The sequence below is a fragment of the Notolabrus celidotus genome, chromosome 18 (assembly GCF_009762535.1).
Source record: "Notolabrus celidotus isolate fNotCel1 chromosome 18, fNotCel1.pri, whole genome shotgun sequence".
Classification (NCBI taxonomy): Eukaryota; Metazoa; Chordata; class Actinopteri; order Labriformes; family Labridae; genus Notolabrus; species Notolabrus celidotus.
The window spans coordinates 21,330,103-21,349,990 of record NC_048289.1 but is presented as its reverse complement, the minus strand read 5'-3'; the positions used below and the strand labels follow the sequence as shown (position 1 = coordinate 21,349,990).

Below are 19,888 nucleotides of genomic sequence, written 5' to 3'. Positions count from 1 at the left end.
TTTGAGAACATTAGAGAGGCAGAACCATAAACTGCATATGAGAGAATATGAAAAATCTGTATATAATATGAAGTTATGAGTAGAAACGTGATTAATGCACAAGGATACAGTTAATGTTGGTAAACTACTTCTATACTGCTATCCTTTCCACCACAGACATTCTGAATCCACCCTCAACTCTAGCTGTTAGCTTTATGTAACAGACAAAATAAGAATACAAAGACTAAAATAGAGTAGTCTCAGTCAACTTCATAAATATGAATTAGGTAAAATGCCTTACAATAAACTTTATTATTTAACATTCATAAGTTGGGGTAGTATGCTGGAAAAAAAAACAAGTCCAAAGCTGTGCTAGCAGCTTTTTGAGGCTGTATTCCACACCAGTATGTTGACCTACTGCTAACTCTGCTATGCTAGAATGATGTTAACCTGATATTGTGTTTACCATGTCAACAGTCTTAGTATAGTGTGTGAAAATTGCTAGGTAAATATGATAGTTTGTTCACTCTAACTGAAAAGAAGAAGAGCAAGTAGGAGAGCAGATTTTAGAAGCAGTCTTAGGCTATGTTCACACTGCAAGGCTTAATCCTGAATTCCGATTTTTTTGCTCAGATCTGATTTTGTTTACCTGTTCACATTACCATCTATAATGTGACCTGTATCCGATTCAAGTGTGAACTGTTTGCAGCTCCGAACTGCCCCAGTAACAATGACGTCGCATGCAGCTGTTTCACAAACGTAAACATGGGGGAAGGCAGCATTTTCGCCTTTGTTACAACGTTTTTGTGCAGTGGGAGGCGGAGAATGAATGACCAAGTGCGGAGGAGGTCAGGTATAAAGACAAAGAGAGCCAAATTGTGTGTTTCGGCTTTTTGCAGAGCTGTGGTTGCAAATACGATTGAAAGGTCTATGTGGATGCGGACACGGAGTCCGGAGTGGTGGGTCTGCGGCATTAATAGTTTCACAGAGACAGAGTTTATTCAAAACTGAGTAAACTGTGTCGCTATATAGTGATGTGAAAGTATCAAATGCGCATCAAATCCGCCTTGGCCGTTCACACTGAGGTCGCATTGAAAAAAATTTGATCTGTATCTGATTCAGGACCACATATGGAAGGAGTCTAAAGCCAGATTTGAGTGTTCACACTGCATCTAAAAAATCTGACCTGGTCACTTGACCCCCCAAAAATCAGATCTGGGCCACTTTTGCCTGCAGTGTGAACATAGCCTTAGAGTTGCTGAAAACATGTTGAACTAGCTGTGGTAGGCTACTGTATAAAGTTTACAGTGCATTTGAAATGCAGTTTAATGTAATTAGCTAAACTGTTTTAATTTAAATAGCATCTCCCCCTCAAATGCAGATGTGTTAGCATGCTAATACTCGGTCATAAGCATTAAAACCTGATCCAAGCCAAACTTTAGAATGTGTCAGCATGCTAACATTCCCGTAGAAGCACTAAACACAAATCACAGCTAAGGCTGATGTCATTTTGCACATTGTTTTGTGAGACTTTGATCAAAGTTACCAAACTTAACCCTCCTGTAATGTTAATTTCTCTGGAACAGCCATAATGTTCCTGGGTCAATTTGACCCGGGGCATATTCAACTATCCAAAAGTGTCAGAACCCCAAAAAATCCCAATACACATTTTTTTTAAATCTAATTTTTAACTCCATTACTAACCATTTAAATTCTCACAGATCATGGTTCAATTAGGATAACTCACTTGTTTTTCCATTAAAATTAATGTTAAAACTTTTTTTTATGTACATTGGAAATGTACCAGAAAACCAGAAATGTCAACCTTATGAAGGGGATGTGAGGGGAGGACTTAGAGTGATCGGGAGTCAGCATTTTGGATTTATACTGCAAAGGACAGATAGAAATTTCTATACAGTAGAGGTTAAAATATTCAAAGTCAACGGGATTGACTCCCTGGGAACGAAAAAGGTCAATACAGCTCATCTAATAGCTGTTCTGATATTTCAGCCTGAAGTGATGCTGTGGTCAAATCAACAGACAAAATCCCTAAACACTGTAAGCATGACCCGAAATCAAATTAAAAAAGTGGTCTGAAAGACTTTCCTGTAGAGGGTTTAGACTGATAAAAAAAATAAGTTTGAGTGGTTATGTAAGAGGAAGAGCAGGAGAGATCAGAGTTCCTAAGGTATTGTGATTTTAAGAGCTGAAGCTATAATAACATGCATGGACTTATTGTTCTCTGGATTCTGTAATGTCACTCTCTCTCTCTCTCTCAAACACACGCCAAGTCAAAGCCCAGTGTAAGCGGTTAAAACCTTGGACTGTAACCAAATATTGGTCATCAATCTGAAAATGACTGACAGGGAGCAACTTTTATCCGCAGTAATGGCAGATCTCCATATGCTGAAGCTTTCCACAATCTCATCCATTATTGCCCTCTTTATCCCCTCCCATCTGCAGGGTATTTTTTCCCACACACTGTACTGTATATACATCATATGTGTTGTAAACGTGAATATGATTTGAGAGATTGAAAACATAGTCCGGCAGCTGTGTGATCCACGTGTACACACTCTAATAAAGCACCTGTATATTTACAGATGTCAGCATCTGTTGCAAGTGCCCTGGTTTGGAGGTTTAATTTTAGAGGAGCGGCCAGATGGTGGACAAGAGGATTACTACGCTAAGCCTTTGTCATCTGCTGCCTCACACTGACTGTTTATAGGCAAATACAAGGTGGACCAGGGCTGGTGCCTCATACATGGAAAAATGGTAGATATGTTGTTTTTTAGCTTATAAAGTAGAGTTTTGTGGACCAATATCTACTCAATCATATGGATTTTGGACACTTAAATACTAGCTGCTCCAGCAGATTAACTGCTGGTGTTCTGGCAGATCTCTGGATTTTTTGTACTGTAAGACCTCACCAACCAATTTTATTGTTCATACAGGAAAACTGCAGCTACCACCACATAGGAAAAGAAATTTAGAGAGGAAATCTCAAAAGTGTTTCATTTATGTCTCCTAGACAACAAAGGGATCTGTTTGAAAGCAAAATGAGACTATAGCTTATGTCTCCTGTTTCTCATTCTTATTTATTTAAAATATGAGCCGCAAAAGGGCTGACCAGATTTAGCCAGACTATTACAATTAAAGGGATGGATTCCTTTGGGCACTAGTGGCCTAGTGGTCTAAGTGCCCCACATACAGAGGCTATAATCCTTGTCGCAGGGGTCCCCGGTTTGATTCCTGGCTGGTCAACCATCTCTTCCCCTGTTCACTACTCCCCCCATTTCCTGTCTCTCTTCAGCTGTCCTGTCAAATAAAGGCAAAAAGGCCAAAAAAATATTTTTAAAAAAGAGAAGAAAATTAGCCATTAATGAGATCTCTCATTTAAGTCTCAACTAAGACTCATGTCATGGTCTCAACTATTTATCCTAGTGAATTTTAGGAGAAACTAATGAGAAATGAATGAGAACAATTTGAAACTTGAATGAGGCTAAAGTGAGAATCTCAATTTTGTCTCCAGAGACTTCGAAGAGAAAGCCTTGAGCAGTAAAATGTTCCTCTGGGACTGGACATTGGATTAGATAGAACAAATTGCATCTCCTTGAAAACTCTATTATTTATTTGCCCAACATTATTGTAGCACAGCTGCCAGAATGCAATCAGACAGAACTTTAATTGCCGTTCAGTGCATCAAGACTAGATTCAAACAACACACACAGTTATTTGTAACACTGAAGGTGAAAATCACAACTGTTCATCTCACCCTCCACATTACTTCCGTCAAACTGAGCTTCCCACTCTTTTTAAAATTTGGAAGTCGCACCTTGGATTGCTTCCTTTTTAAAAGTGTCTTTTTTTTAAGTTTGATGTCCCACTCTAGAGTTGCTATTCTGTATTTTCGCATGCCATGTTTCGAGTAAATACAAAGATAAAGGAAATAGTCAGCAAAGTTAAGTTCTGATACTGTGTTTTAGTGCATATGGATGTACGTTTATGTTTCAGTGAGTCACTATCATCTCTCTCTCTCTCTCTTTCCCTCTTTCCAACCACAACTGGATCGAAGCAGATGGCTGTCTAACATGAGTCTGGTTCTGCTTGAGGTTTCTGCCTGTTGAAAGGAAGTTTGTCCTTGCCGCTGTAACTAGCTAAATACTGCGAGGTGCAAAGCTCATGGTGGATTAAGATGAAATAAGATCGAGTCCAGTCAGTAAGAGGGGACAGGATCTTATCCTGGCTTGATGTTGGGTCTTTGTTAATAATGTAACATAGAGTACGGTCTAGACCTGCTATGTTTGTGAAAGCGTCTTGAGATAACGTTTGTCACGATTTGCCGCCAAACATATAAAGATTGATTGAGTGCAGTGAGGGGTTGGGAGGGCCTTGGAAATATCGTCATTTACCGAGAAGGGCCCTGAGGAAAAAGTTTAAGGACCACCGCTGGAAGCTCTGACAGTGAGCCAGAGTCTGCAATATAAGGCCTCCGAAACCAAAGCAGCTAAATACAGTAAACTTACTGGCTGTCTCAAGGTCCCCACTGAAGACTAGTGCTGTTTCGGTAAGAGCATCCAGTGATCAAATCTGCTCAAATAACTACAAACAGCAGCCTCCCTTCCCTGGAGGACATATATGTCAGCAGGTGCAGAGGCAGGGAGTTGCACATCATGGAGGACCCTACCCATCCAGCACATGGACTGTTCACCCCCCTCCCCTCAGGCAGAAGGCTGTGCAGCCTAAAAGCCAGAAAAACAAGGCTATGGTGTAGCGTCTTTCCAGAAGCTGAGACTTGTGAACTCTCTTTAGCTCTGTTCTCTGCACTTTACCGCTGTGACTGCATGCACACATTACTGCACTTTCTCGCTGGTTTTAAACTACGTTTTTATATTTACTTACTGTAGGCTTGAGGATATGTATTTATTTCTTTATTTGTAGAGTCTACTTTTAGCTCATCTATTCTGTATGCTGCTGGACCTGAGTAATGTGCTTCGTTCCTTCATGTTTTTAAATGTGACTGAATGACAATAAAATTAACCTTGAACCTTGAACCTTTGGAACAGCCTGCCGGAGGAGATCAGACTTGCATAGACCGTATTTATGCATTTAGATTAGTTTTATTGCTTCATTGTTTGCTTTGCATTTCTACCTGTTTTATTGCCCATTAGAAAGTACTTTGTTACCTGAATTGAAAAGTGCTATATAATTATTATCATATTATTACGGACACAATTGCAAAATAAAACAAAAAACTGACAACTTTTTGCTTGTTTATTTAATGATTCCATGGCTGAAATAAGGGTCTATTTTCTCAAAAATATAAGAACAAGTTATCACCTCTTTAACCCATCACAGAACTACATCAATGTATAATGGAGAAAGTGCATACATCATGTTATTTATGATACCGAGTCTGAATAAGTCTATTGTTGACGTGTGGCATTTCTGTTGTATTACCATAGATTATCCCTCTCTTTCATTCTCATTAAAACAGAAACACCTACGAGTGTAAAATAAATATAAAACAAAGAATACAAATTACGCCGACATACACATTTCAACCTGTCTGTTACCCTCAGGATGAATCAGTTACTTCCACAATCAAGTTAACAGCTTTCGATTTGTCTGGTGGTCTTCTTTCTTGCACATTTACAAAGCAGTCGTGTTTGTTTACCAGTTAGATAAGACTTGTTGCTAAGAGATCACACCTGGAAAATGCTGCTAAAAGCAAAACTTGATTTTGTCCAGCTCTGTGGAAGGGAAAACTGAAGCTGAAGTCACAATGATGTTGTTTACTTCCTTCTGCCGCCGCCACCATTTGACAGAATCATCACCAGTCTCATGAAGATGTTCATAGTGTCCATGTAGATCCCCATACACCTGGACAACAGACGAGAAGATTAGATTCACACCTTGGCACAGGTGCACAGGTTACATTACTCTGCATTTGAGATAGTACGTGGATATTTCATGGACCCACTTACGCGTTAATGGGGTCATATTTCTGCACGCCGTAGAGTGGGTGTGTCTCTGCTCTCTTGATGACCTTCTGTGTGTCATAGAGGAGGAACATGCTGAACAGGACCAGGCCTCCGTAAATGGCTACGGAGTACAGACCTGCTCCGAATGTTGAGGTGGGCGGCAGGAACATTGACCCTGAAGAAGACAGAAGGCACTGATTGTGAGACTAGCTGGACAGTATTACAATCATGTATACACTTATGATAATAAATATTAAATGAAGGATGATCTACTGCCTTTCCTTCTTTGATATTAAACCCAGACGACATTAATCATTGTTTACTTCTGACTAATCCTGTCAACACGTTTGGAGACTTAACTCTTCTTGCCTTTTCCTTGTATTCATGGGAAGCATCTCTCTTGGCAGCAAGTCTATTGTCTCTTTTACAGTGGGGATGCATCAGCAAAAATAAACAACCCCTGAACCACAGCGTTTCATTCATTGGCGAGTGTGCTCTGAGTGTACATGTAAATGAGTAACTTGGGCCCAGTATGTTGTTTAAAAGGCTAAAATCCACCATAAAAACATGCCAGATGCACATCTGGCTTTTAAAGGCAATGAGCCCTTTGATTGACTCACCAAAAATACACAGCTATGACTAATTAGAGACTGCGTACATCATGTTTTTGCCTTGAAGTTTACCTCAAACACCCAGAATATGTGTCACTAGGTTTGACTTGTAAATGGGAGGGTTGTGGGACGCACAGACATAAGGAAAAGCAACCCTGGAAAGTTTGAACCTCTCATACTACAGAACACAGAAACGCAGGTAATCAAACACATACTGTGTGACGTCAACCAAATTAATTTGCATAAAACAGACAGTTTGTGTGAGTACTCACACTTGAGGTGCGATTTACTAATCGGATTTGTGCTTCATGGAACTGATCTCATGAAGAGGCGACATTTCTCACGTGGCACCATGGGGATGTAGTTCAAGTGAAACGTATAACAGCAGCAGTTTAACACCTAGCTGTACGCTGTAATCAAGACTTCACTTCACTAGAGTTCACTGGGTACGAAACTTGTGATTTAAGTAGACATTTTGCTTAGATAGTCATATTTCTATTTTTTTATTCTACTTTAAACAGAGTCTTTGTAACACCTACTCATAATGCACACTCAATCATCTATAAATATTGTATTTATACTGGGGTAACACACGAACATCACAGTCATTTTTTAAAGGCAGATCATCTTGTCTGAGACAGGGTTCATGAGGTGTAACTGCATTGTGCTCACCAATAGAAGAAGCAAAAACCACCCCAAAGCCGACAGCCAATGGCCCGCCCATGTTGAGGAACTTCTCACTTGGGGCGCACATAGCCACAGTGGACAGACCTCCCACGATGCCTGCTGTGTACCAGGCAGCCCTCATCATCAGAGGTCCTCCCAGGAGAGTGAGGGGAGCGATGACGGCACCCATCACACCTTTAAATTAAGTTAAACCACAGTTCAATAAAACAACAATACAAATCAAGAGATCTGCTTCTATAATGGGTGTGAATGTTTCTCATGCAACAGTGGCGTTTACTTTTTCTCCCTTTACACTCTACTGCCCTCTACTGTTCAACTGAGAGAATTACATCAGAGGGAAAACAAATGCTGAGTGAGATAGCAGAATGGAATGATGAATTTCTGCTTAACATTGTACTACATACTTGCATGTAACATCCAAGCCAAGTGTTTGGGCATTGGGCTGTGCTCATATGAAATGGACCTGACCAGCATGCCGGCACCAATCATGGCTGCAAAAGTTGCTCCAATAGCCTGAGTTAGAACAAACAACAGGCATTCAGATCAGTAACCAATTACTTCAAAGTCACTATTATAGATCAGCCTAACGGTTCACAAGTGTTCAATGTAATTTGACGCTTACCAGCCAAGATCCTCTCATCATCAGACCCATAAGTGCCGGAGTCCTGCTCACTGCTACAGCTGACAGAGCTGTGAATCCAACGCTGCCTGCAAAGTACATGTAGGTGGAGTGGATTCTGTCCTTCACATACTGAGGCCAGATCCTGCAGATAGATAGATAGATAGATAGATAGATAGATAGATAGATAGATAGATAGATAGATAGATAGATAGATAGATAGAGAGAGAGAGAGAGAGAGAGAGAGAGAGAGAGAGAGAGAGAGAGAGAGAGAGAGAGAGAGAGAGGAATGCAAGGTGATGATGGAGTTTACAAAAAGTTGGCTAACGCTTTCTTTGAAATGATCTGTGCTTTAGTCAGAACTAAATGCTGTTACTCACACTGCTTTCTCAATGGCACCGATTTCATTGGACATGCCGAGTCCATAATAACACAGAGCTCCCAGGCCAACAGCTGCACCTCCAGCAAGGACCATTCTTCCCATGCTGTCAACTAAAGACACAACAACTGTCAATGTTTAGCTTTTTTTGTAATGAAATATAAAAATTAAACATGCAACACATTTTTTTAAGTGAAACACAGTGACTGTCAGAAGGTAATGGTAATGATTGCTGTTTCAAGGGGACTTTTTTTTGCATAATGTAAAACATGGAAACAATGGTTTGATAGCAAAGTGCTTTATTATGTGACAGCATGTAATGGCCCAATTGACTGGAATGTGAAAATTACTTTTGATGGCGGTATCTGTTGGTTCGAAAGCTGCATCTTTGAACTGGTCTCTGGCTGTCTTCACACGACGGAACCCAAATCTGGCCTTGGAGGATAATCCCTGATGAACACAAAAACACAGAAATGAAAAAAATGAATAAATGAACACTGTAATTGCTGAGCAGGAAGATGGGATTGCATACTCATTATCACAAATCAACACTGAAGTAACGTAGTTAATTTACGTAGCATGTATTAATGCTTCAATTAGCTTTATATTGGAAAGTACCCCCTTCCATAACACATTCTGATAAGCTTAATGTTATATTACTATTTCAAAGTCATCGTCTTCTTTTTGCTGAGTCATTGAAAGCAACTGTAAAACACCTTTAAGATTGAATAGAAAAGGACATGAACAGGATCAGAAAGCTGCTGCAGGTTTGTGATAGATCTATTATAGGGTAGTCCAAATTTTCTTGAAGTCAGACCTCAGGCTTAATGCAAACATCTTCTTCGTATTGTTAGTTTAAGATGACACTGCCATTTATGTTGAATACCAGGCTGTATTTTCATACCCTTTGGATTGCTCTAAAAAAAAATGGGACAATTCCCCCTAAACCAAAGTATGATTCAACTTACTTATTTTGGTCAAACTAACAGTTCAAACCTGATTATGATTAATTACAAAATGACCCATTACATCTTAAATTTATATTGTTGGAAAAAGCAGGTGCTTGACATTTTCGTGAAATATTAAAATATTTGCAGCACATTTCTCCTTGAAACAATAAATAAAAATAAATAAATAAATTTGCTAATTATGCAGTGTGAAGGTAGATACAGTATGCAAAACATGATCTGGATGCTGGATACCATGTACCATGGAGCTTTGAGGTTTATCACCAATTTTAAAACTATGACTCATCACTGCGTGCTGTACTCGAGAGTAGGTGGGTCTTCCCTTCATCTTAGGTGTACTTCCCTCTTACCTCCTCACCTACATTGCACAAAAGAGCTCAGGATCTCATAATCTTCAATCTCAGGATCTCTTAAATCTATCTGTTCCGAGGGTCACGACTAAACTTGTAAAAAAAACCTTCAGGTTTTCTGCTCCCTCGACTTGGAACGCCTTACAAAAGGATCTGAAACTTTGTGGTTGGATAACTTTGAATGCTTTTAAGCAGTCCTTAATAAATGACATGGAGGCTGATGCATCTGTCTGCAGATGTTCTCTTGTATGCGTCTGCTATTTATGTATTGTCTATTTGTAACTCTGTAACTGTGCTGCTGCCTATCTTGGCCAGGACTCTCTTGGAAAAGAGATTTTTAATCTAATGAGCATTTCCTGGTTAAATGAAGGTTATAAATAAAATACATAAATGTGTTTTAATATCTCCTTATTTGACTGAACATAATACATAATTTATAACTCACATATTACTACTAGAAGTGAATTGTGACATATTTTCCTTATGTAGTACTCAAGTGGTCATATTAGTAATTAGTAGGGAAACTTAGATAGTTCAAAATAACTCATGAAGCCAGTCTGTTAGTGATCTCAGTACCTGCTGGGGCCTTAGCAGAGGGGAGTAGGTCTTCAGGATGGGTGTTCTCAGAGCAGGAGAACTCTGAGACAGCACAGGTCGGAGCCCGGCGAGCGGGACATTCCTCAGGCATGTCAGCCTCGCCACCAACATGGTCACAATATGTTCTCTGAATCACTCTGAGAGACAAACACTGCGTCAGGTAATGGAACAGTGACGGACAGATGGTGTTATGACCTTATTTACATTATTTATACAGTCTATGGTTATGACATGACATTCCATCGCCATAGTTAATATGACAGAGAAGAAACAGTGAAGCAACAATGTTAAAGTCACGTTGTTATTCACTACGCAGGTCATTCAGTAGAGACAATAACTTTATACCATAACAGGTCATGCCAGTTCACTGAGCTAGCTAACATTAGCTAGCACACAGCTGCGTAACATTAAAGATAATGTCGCTCTAAAATGTTTATGAGACTGGTGCTCATTATAACAAAACAACAACACAATTATCATAAACAAGAAGATTTCAGATTATTATTTCTATTTCGCTAACAGAGTGAGATAGACGTTACATACCGAAAGAGCAGCGCTTGACAATCACCTTTCTGGAAACAACTGCGCACGTTTCTGACGCAACTGTTTTGCAACCTTCATGAAATTACGTGAAAAGAGAACGTCATCATAACGCGACGTGATCAGCGGGAGTTGTAGTTCTTATTGGGCTTTCTGGACCGATATCCATGAGTGGATAAAAGTAAAAATGAAATCCATTCCAATTTCCTTTTCAATAAATTACATAACTTTCGGTTTGATATTAAAAAAAAATTAAGTGATGAAATCTGCTGTAAGATAATCTTGGGCCTCTCAAAATTCTTTATTCATAAAAACAGGACTATGAAATCTCCCCCCAAATGTGTTGTTTTTCTAAATGAAATCCAAACATACCTAAAATCATTGAGAATAATGAAAGGACCAAGATCACTTAAAATATACGATTCCGTAAAATAATTCCCCACTGAATTGTAAAATTATTCTCTCTCCTTACTCAACTTATTTTATTATTTATTTTCTATGTATGTATAATTTTCTCATTTACTATAAATTAACAACTGAAGCTGTCCTTAATGATTGTTTATGTATGATGCTCCTTTTGAATATACCCATTCTTCGTTATTTACATCTAAAATAAATTTGAAGTTCTCATCGGGCTTCATTTTATAACCTCATAATATTCTTATATGTGGTTAAAAAGTATACAGATCCGATGAATAATGATAATTATCACTTAAATGAGTGTTTTTCAAGCAAAGTTATTAGTTAAATGTTACATTTCACTCAAAACAAACGCTCGTTAATCAGCAAAGTTTACTGAATCATTTGTAGTTCATCAGTTGACCAGGGTTAGGCCTGCAGTATTGGTAGAATTTTCGCTATTATTTTTACTGAATAAAAATCAATATTAGAATATCTATATAGCTTTAGTTTTCTGTAATGATGCAGTGACAAGTTTGGATGGAACTTGTGATTTGTTGACTATCTGGTCTCTCCACTAGGCGGCGTGGTTGCGTCGTTTTTTGATATTGTAGCTTCATCAATAAGTTAGAAACATAAATTAGGCCTTTAAATGCAGCACGTTACAAAGCGGCATTAGGCCATTAGTCAACCTAGCAGTGTTTCTACATATCATGTGTCTATTTTTTATTATTACATGATATTACAGTAACAGGGAGTCTGTGAGGAGTGATGGTGACAGTGCGCCTCCTGTCTGAAGCTCTGCTCTGTCGGACCTCAAAGTTTCCCCATGTGAGTCACTGAGTCGCAACTGTTGCACAGAGTTATCATTCAGTCCCGCGCGCAGCCTGACCTGCAGGCACCTCCAATATGACTCCAACTAATCTGCAGGCTTCACTCGCCAGAACGAATCGGGACATGTACTCTGGATTGCTTTGTTTTTCTTTCACAAGTGAAGTTTTTAGAAAGTAATGGGACAACTGTCTGGACCGGAGACGCTCTTTGAGGAAAGGCAGATCAACTTGACGGATGAACCGGAGGAGCGAGGACGCGTTTAGACACCGCAGCTCATCATTATGGTGGGTATGGACAAGCTGCCCGTTATGACAACGGAAATTCAAAGTCCTTTGTCTTAACGTTGGGGGATATTTAATCTGCAGCAACACTTTTTAGTGTAGGTGCAATGAAATGAATGCAAATTGTGAAGATATTCCATTCAAAAGTTTTTAAAACACGCCCTTTAATTCAGTACGCATGACTCCACTTACTGTTTGTCCTGTTGACCTTTGAACAGTGAACATTTATAGGAGATCCAGCCACTCTGATTTTATATCTTAGTCCTCACTTTCTCAAAACATAAGGGGTTCACTTCAACTTTAACAAATTTGTAACAAAATGTACTCAAAAGCTCTCCATTCTGGACTTACAGTAATATCATGCATGCTTCTTTTTCTGATTTAAAATGTGCTTCAGGGGTGCTACATGTACTTTCCAAGTGCAAAATCACCACATTGTCCATGGATACTCATACTTAAGCCAGCATGAATCTCGCCTACACCCTGATCTTAATTAAGCTTGTGGTGCCTGCATGCCTCTCTCCTGCTCTCCACTCCTCCCTGATTGATACATATCAGCTACTGATAACATTTTAAATATGTCCTGTGTCTGTGCCATTCTGTAGATGAAAGCTTATGCTAAAAACAAAAAGGAGATGTAGTCACAAAACTTTAAAATTAACCATGTACAAGTTTATGAGCATGTGTGATCATTTCTAGCAAAGATTTGACCACAAGTTTCCTCTCTTGATATGTGCACTCATTAAACTTCCTGTAAACACAGCGACTAGACCTAAGTTGAATTTCATAAATCAATAACTGTCACCAATAAGGAACATTGAGGTTTCACTGCCAGGAAGTCAAAAAAAAAAAAGACAAAGAGAGAAAAGATTCATAAACTAATGGATAGTGATTGAACAGTGCTTTACTTTTTCCTTTGACTGGCCGAAGTACACAGTTTATAGTGAGAGCACTCTATCACAGGATAGCCAATCCAATATCCATGGTTGCTTTAAATGTCTCAAAAATAGTCCCACACAGTGACTACTGTAGACCTCTCAGAAATGAGGAGTAAAGTGATCACAGCTGACAAAACTGTGCAAAAAAGGTGACCATAGCAGAGCTGTCTCAAAGTTAATCGTATAATTTGCTGATCATTTCAAGGACTGAGTGTTTCATGGTTTGGTCTGTAAAATGTAAAAAAAAAAGAAAGGAAATTGCTAAATTTCTAGATCCCAAAGTGACCAAATCAAAATGCGCCATTAGTGAAACAGACAGCCAAAACTCCAACTTTTACGTCTCATCATGAAAGACAATCAAAATCAGCAAACCCTGAAATTTAAGAAGCCTTAAACATCAAATATTTGACATTTTTACTCTAAAAATTGCTGAAAATGTTAAATAATTTTATAAAAACAGTAGAAAGCTTCATGTCTTTCAAGTATCCTGTTGACTCATTTCCTCTTAGTACCATGATTTCTATCCTTTGCTTTATATCATAGTCACATGAACTCATTTTCAGATAGAGACAACCTGATAGCCTGTGTGGCCAAAATTTTTATTTAAACATTGAAACATATCTAAGTATAGCTGCTCTTATCAATTTTATGTGATCTAATCCAAGTAATGAATCATATTTTATACTTTGATGATGTGCTTTGTGATTTCTGTAATCTCAATTTAAATTGGATTTTTACCCTCTCTTACACTGCAATCACTTTTTTTTCAAAATGTACATTTTATTAAATCTATTTTTTCATAGAGTACAATAAAACAACATCCTCTAATGTTTAGGCCACAAAATGTATTGAGAGGATCCTAACAGGCTTCCTCATTAATAAGCTACACATATTGCAATGCTAGATATTCATCAAATATAGTGTACACTGTAAATACAGCAGTACAGCATACTTGCAGTATTTTAAGAAAAGTTGGTTTCTTTGTCTTACCAATAGATTTGCATCAAATAAGACGCTGCTATTAAAAGCATTTGTAACAAGATGATAAATGGAGTGGTGGTGGGTTTGTCATGAGCAGATGATCCAAAGTGTCATATGCCTCAGTGGTTTGTGAATATTCAAGAATGTCCGCTCATGTGTGTGTGGATTTTTTTTCCTTCACACAGCAGATGTAATAAGCTGAGATAATTAGAGTACATCTAATTTACCACAGAAATGACAAAACCTCGGAGCACTGGTTATCTTTGATGAGTTATCGGAGTCTTTTTTTTAGATTCATTTTTATCACATATGGAGGGGAAATGTGTTTGAACTCATCCAGAAAACTGTGCTGTTTGTTAATTACATCAAATCAACTATTTTCACTTATTTCTTATTAAAGTTGCCAGAATATTTTTAGTATTTGTCTTAACTTGTTTAGGCAGCGTAATCGAAGGAAATTAACTGCATGACTAATGCTAAAAGGGCAGACCTGCTGATTATCAGGGCCATGGCCAGGAAAGGACTAAGTATGTATCTGTCATGCAGCTGAATATCTACCCAGTGGGACATGACTTGTTGCATTCAGTGTGGTTAAGTTCCTGACCATATGATGTACGAATGACATGACAGTTTATGTTCCCTGTCTTAGTCTAGAAGAGGGTTTAGAGTCCCCCCCCTGTGTAAGGAGACCTTTGTGGTTGAGGCATGCGGCAGGGTGGTGCAAGACAGGGCAGATTTTCCCCTTCGGTCAAAACGTGCCTCGGTACAAAGGCCGTTCACCTTTTCCTTACACGCCGTTCCACGTCAACACTGCTCCATCTGAGCGGTAAACTTCCCATTCCCCTTCCCAGAGAGAATTTCACAGATGGTGTCCAACCATCTCTTTTGTTTAGACTGCATGCTTTCTTGGACTGGTTTCTATGCTCCAAACTGACCCTGGACAGAGGTCACAAAAGGATGTGAGAGCTCAACCTCCAGACGCGGTCATGTACCAGGTTTTTAAACTTCCTGCAAAGTGCTGCTTGTTCTGTCAGACACCTAGCTGCTGTGCTGTAGCAGGTAAAAGCTCAGTTAGTTGCATGTGACTCTGTTGATTAACAGCAGCATTTGTTAATAGGTTGGCCCCTGTGACTAGACCTGCCATCATTTCTCAGACACACTCAAGACTGTGTGTAACTCCTGACAGATCCAACAAACAAATGTTCTCACAAACCCAGACGTGTGAATCAGGATGTAAAAAGACTCACTGTACAACCTCTGTGTGCTTACCTGAATATTTTTACACTCCAACAACTCCATCATTTTTGTGGGGCACACATCAAAACAGCACTTTTCCAATTTCCTCAGCGTCTCATTTACTTTTGTTGTTTTAGACCCTTTTACGGGAAGACAAGATAAAGCAGGATTATGCTTAAATCTGAAGATGAGGCAAGGATCTAAGCCAAGAAACCATTATCCTAAAGGTAAACTAATATCAGTCTTTCAGCAAAGCAGAAGAAATTCCCAAATAGGCATCACGAAATCCACTCCTCACTTAGTGTAACTCCCCACTGTTACCCTCTACAGATTACCAGAAGAAGTGAATGGCCTGCAGGCTCACAGCACTACAATTTACGGCTCCATGACAAGCAGGCTTTCCTCTTCAATTTCAGCACAGTGCAGTTAAACCTCTCAGCGTTTGGATATACGTCCCCCTCAGTCTCAGTCAGAGTTTTAGAAAGCACAAAGGCATATTATGAAAAAGCAGCATGCATTAGCCCACCACCAGATGGTTTACTGCACAGCTAGCCCATGTCACCAAAGGCCTCCTCTGTTGAAAAGATCTCCTCCCAGTGTTGACATGAAGGAGCAGCTGGCAGTTTGGACCACAGGCTGCTCCGCTAAATATCAGTGGGAGGTTGGATTATCACTCTAACCGGGACAACTCTTGAGCTTCTTCGCAAGCGGCTTTGCAGTCGCGGAGTTGCGGTTTAATTACAAAATTGTTCCTTGATTATGCCCACAAAGTTGTTTTTCTGCTCATTTTTTAAATCACTTCTGCAAAGACAGAGTCATAAATGGGAACCAGCCTCAGTCTTGCATGGTGGGTGGGCATGTTTCTGTAATGCACTGCTGCACTTAAAGATAACACGGACTTCCTCATGGGAAGAACTGGCCAGTGCAACACACTCAACTGTGTTCTATTCTTACCTACCTTAGATATGGTATTTTTGTCTCTGAGTCAGTGCCTCCAACACTGGCCTTACAGAATACAGTAAAGTAATGTGAGCATGGCCAACAGAAGAAGGGGAAGTACTCTACTTTGATTTTGCATCACGGTTCAGCTTTAGATATGCAACAACAGGCTGTCAAGTTCCTCATTTCTACGAGCAGAACACCTCAAAGAGTTTCAACACAAAGAATTGAGAAGTAGTTACTCAATTTGAATGTGCATAATGTGTAACTGACAAGTGGATGCTCATTTCATTTACAGGATGAAACATCGCCTACAACAGGGAACACAAATATCTGGAAGGCTCTTTAAGGAGGCGTCTGGAGACCTGCAAGATTGGCAGAACCTATTAAGAAGAAGTTTGTAAAAGCATATCCAGGCATCCAAGAATGAGGATCAAATACACAATATCCGTCGTCTTTTTTGTGACACTTGTTATCATTGAGAAGGAAAACAACATTATATCAAGGTAAGTCCTTTTCAGTGATGGATGGAATGCTTCTTGTGATTTACAGCAGGCTTGTGTGTTTTATCTCTTCCGTATCTTTATAAGTGCTCTCATGGTTAAGTCAAATACTTGTTCTTCACTGTATATAAATCATATTCCTCTGTTTATTTCAGGGTGTCAGACAAGCTTGCCCTCAAGCAGACCCCCCAGACCCCTCTACAGGTCAGTGGTTCTTCTCACGTACTGCTGAAGAACAATGGTTCCCTCGCCCAACTTCATAAGCTGGACCCTGCCTTCACCTTGATGAAGCGGCGCCTAGAGAACTACAGTGAGCACCAGGGGCTGGCGACACGAGGCAGGAAACACATCCTCCTCTTAGCCACCACCAGGACAGGTTCATCATTCGTAGGAGAGTTCTTCAACCAGCAGGGTGACAACATGTTCTACCTGTTCGAGCCGTTGTGGCACGTGGAGAAGATGCTGACCCTGGAGACGGGCGGCACAAATGCCACAGCATCAGCGAAAGCGTACCGGGATGTGCTCAGGAAGCTTTTCCTGTGTGACTTTTCTCTGCTGGAGAGCTTTATTGAACCCCTACCTGTGGACCACATCACCCCAAACCTCTTCCGCAGGGAGTCCAGCAGCTCTTTGTGTGAGGAGCCGGTCTGCAGCCCAGTTGTCAAAGGGGTCTTTGAGCGTTATCGCTGCAAGACAAGACGCTGTGGGCCCCTCAATTTGACAATGGCGTCACAGTCCTGTCTTCAGAAGGAGCACAGGGCGATCAAGTCAGTTAGGGTGCGCCAGTTAGAGACCCTTCGTCCTCTAGCTGAGGATCCACGCCTTGACGTGAGGTTCATTCAGCTGGTGCGGGATCCTCGGGCTGTTCTTGCCTCACGTATGGTGGCCTTTGCTGCCAAATACAAAAACTGGAAGCAGTGGGCTATGAATGGAGATGTACCCATTGATGATGATGAGGTGAGGAAGCTGAAAGGGAACTGCGACAACATCAGGATGTCAGCGGAGATCGGCCTCAGGCAGCCACCATGGTTGCGAAGGCGGTACATGCTGGTGCGGTATGAGGACATAGCCCGGTTCCCCATGAGAAAGGCTACAGAAATGTACAAGCTGGCTGGAATCCCATTCACTCCACAAGTGAAATCCTGGATCCTGAAAAACACCCAGGCCTCCAAAGAGGCCAGTGGTGTTTACTCTACACAGAAAAACTCCTCAGAGCAAGTCGAGAAATGGAGGTTCAGTTTACCGTTCAAAATAGCCCAGGTTGTCCAGAGGGTTTGTGGACCAACGCTGAAGCTTTTTGGGTATAAATTTGTAAGCAGCGAAGAAATGCTTACGAATAAGTCAATTAGCTTAATTGAGGACAAAGTGTTCAACTTTCTATAGACTTTTAAAGCTGGAACTCTAAACTATGATGCAAGGAACAACACAGGAATATTTCGGAAAACCCTGGAATGACTGATATTTATTTTGGGCTTTTAAATTGACACACAGAGCTTTATATTTTCTGCTATTTAACATTTTTACTACTTAAAATAGTGTGATGAAGAAAGTGTTTTACTGAGAAATCATGTACAGCTTTCAACAAAGGCGTTTAAGACAATTATGAGACTTTATATAGGAGTATAGCCTGATGGAAACAGAAAGCTATCTTTGTTTTTGCACTATTTTCTCTGTCCAAAGAAAACGTTATCGCATGTCCAAAGTTAATTTCTAAGCAAATATAAGAAAACCCTATGGGAGATACCTGTGGGTTTATGAACAATCAGGAGCTGTTTCAAACACTTCTAGGAACCTTAGTTGGTTAGTTTTATACAGAAACATCCGATGAAGCAACAAGTGCTGCTTTTATACCAAAGAAACTTGAAAGAGCAATGTTTATGCACAGCCAAAAATGATTTTCTTTGAATAGGAATGCCAGTACCAGGAAGAGGAAATACCAGTATTTTGGCGGGTAATGCTCGGCATGAAATGCAGTAGTTATATTCAATGCATTATTTATTTGTTTCTTCACTTTGCTAAATGTTGTAATGACTCCAGATCTGAATGTGCTCCACAGGTTTCCTCCCCTTCTCTAGGGGTACTTTTCTTGCACAAGCATACTGTATTTTGCTGTACATGCATGTTTATAATTGGCCAAAAGCTGTTTGAAGTTGTCCCCAGGACTGTAAGGACACATTCTGTAAAAACAGATGTTTACACTGCCACTGTATGCAAGCATTCCAACTGCAGCTGGTTTGCAGGATTGTGCGAGGTTTGTCGGCAGCGCTCTGTCTGTTGACACAAGTCTGTTGGCTGGTGATAAAAAGAGGCCCTGATACTCTGGCCTGCCAGACTGTTTGCTGATGTTCCAGTCTGTTCCTTTTGCATTCTGTTTGTTGCAATAAACCTTCTTTTTACAAAAAATGCAAAACATCTCACCCTTAGCTTGACTGTTATCTAAAATAGTTTTACATTCGACTGATATAAGCCCTGCTAAAATCCTGTGTCTTGTTATCTTTTCAAATAATCAAAGTCTAAACAAATGTCACGAAAGAGAAGTAAATGTGTCAGTCCATGTTAAAGATACCTGGTTGGTGCAACCTAAATGGGACCCTCATCAATACAATACTTGGTAAGTTTCCCTGCACTAAATACCCCCTTTGAAAGGCTTCCAGTCTGTTTAAGTAGGGGTGTTATCAGTCTTGTCTTTGTCATCAGCAATGAGAAACGGTTCGCCAAAATTGACCCACTAGAACTTAAATAACATCCATGGATTACTTGCTAATCAATGCTGAAAACTCTGGCATCAAAAATGACCACATTTATGCCAACGCCCTCCAGACACAGTCTCAGAGGAGTCTCTTCTACAGCCAGGCTTGCAGCTCTGAGACTGGACATACACACAGTGATGCCTTGAGGTATATACTAATGTCAGCATGCTAGCATACTCAGGACAGTGCCAACACCATTACATGTAGCAGGAACAGTATTAACCATATTCACTGAGTTTACTTTGCCATTGAAAAAACATTGGATGGAATGAAACTGTGATGTGATGGCATAAGGTTTTAAGTAGGTTTTATT

At 39.9% G+C, this 19,888-nt stretch overlaps 2 protein-coding genes across 2 annotated transcripts; one reads left to right on the top strand and one right to left on the bottom strand.

The window, feature by feature from the left end:
• Window positions 1–5,235: 5,235 nt before the first annotated feature.
• ghitm (growth hormone inducible transmembrane protein) lies at window positions 5,236–10,848 on the bottom strand. Its single transcript, XM_034707706.1, has 9 exons — window positions 10,718–10,848; window positions 10,154–10,311; window positions 8,610–8,709; window positions 8,261–8,372; window positions 7,884–8,025; window positions 7,666–7,774; window positions 7,247–7,435; window positions 5,967–6,138; window positions 5,236–5,862 (listed from the first exon to the last, which is right to left on the bottom strand). The coding sequence occupies exons 2-9, from the start codon at window positions 10,283–10,285 to the stop codon at window positions 5,775–5,777; spliced, it is 1,044 nt and encodes a 347-aa protein (XP_034563597.1). The 5' UTR covers window positions 10,286–10,311; window positions 10,718–10,848; the 3' UTR covers window positions 5,236–5,774.
• Window positions 10,849–11,719: 871 nt separating this feature from the next.
• On the top strand, window positions 11,720–19,223 carry LOC117829912 (carbohydrate sulfotransferase 3-like). Its single transcript, XM_034707705.1, has 3 exons — window positions 11,720–12,231; window positions 16,621–16,828; window positions 16,981–19,223. The coding sequence occupies exons 2-3, from the start codon at window positions 16,749–16,751 to the stop codon at window positions 18,206–18,208; spliced, it is 1,308 nt and encodes a 435-aa protein (XP_034563596.1). The 5' UTR covers window positions 11,720–12,231; window positions 16,621–16,748; the 3' UTR covers window positions 18,209–19,223.
• The last annotated feature ends 665 nt before the right edge of the window (window positions 19,224–19,888 follow it).

Bases quoted from the DNA above. Each gene is read 5' to 3' on its own strand.
- LOC117829912 (XM_034707705.1), top strand. From the start codon at position 16,749: ATGAGGATCAAATACACAATATCCGTCGTCTTTTTTGTGACACTTGTT. The intron at 16,829-16,980 runs GTAAGTCCTTTT...TGTTTATTTCAG, and splicing joins GAAAACAACATTATATCAAG to GGTGTCAGACAAGCTTGCCC.
- ghitm (XM_034707706.1), bottom strand. From the start codon at position 10,285: ATGTTGGTGGCGAGGCTGACATGCCTGAGGAATGTCCCGCTCGCCGGG. The intron at 7,775-7,883 runs GTAAGCGTCAAA...GTTCTAACTCAG, and splicing joins TGATGAGAGGATCTTGGCTG to GCTATTGGAGCAACTTTTGC. The intron at 6,139-7,246 runs GTGAGCACAATG...TGTCTTCTTCAG, and splicing joins GGTTTTTGCTTCTTCTATTG to GGTCAATGTTCCTGCCGCCC.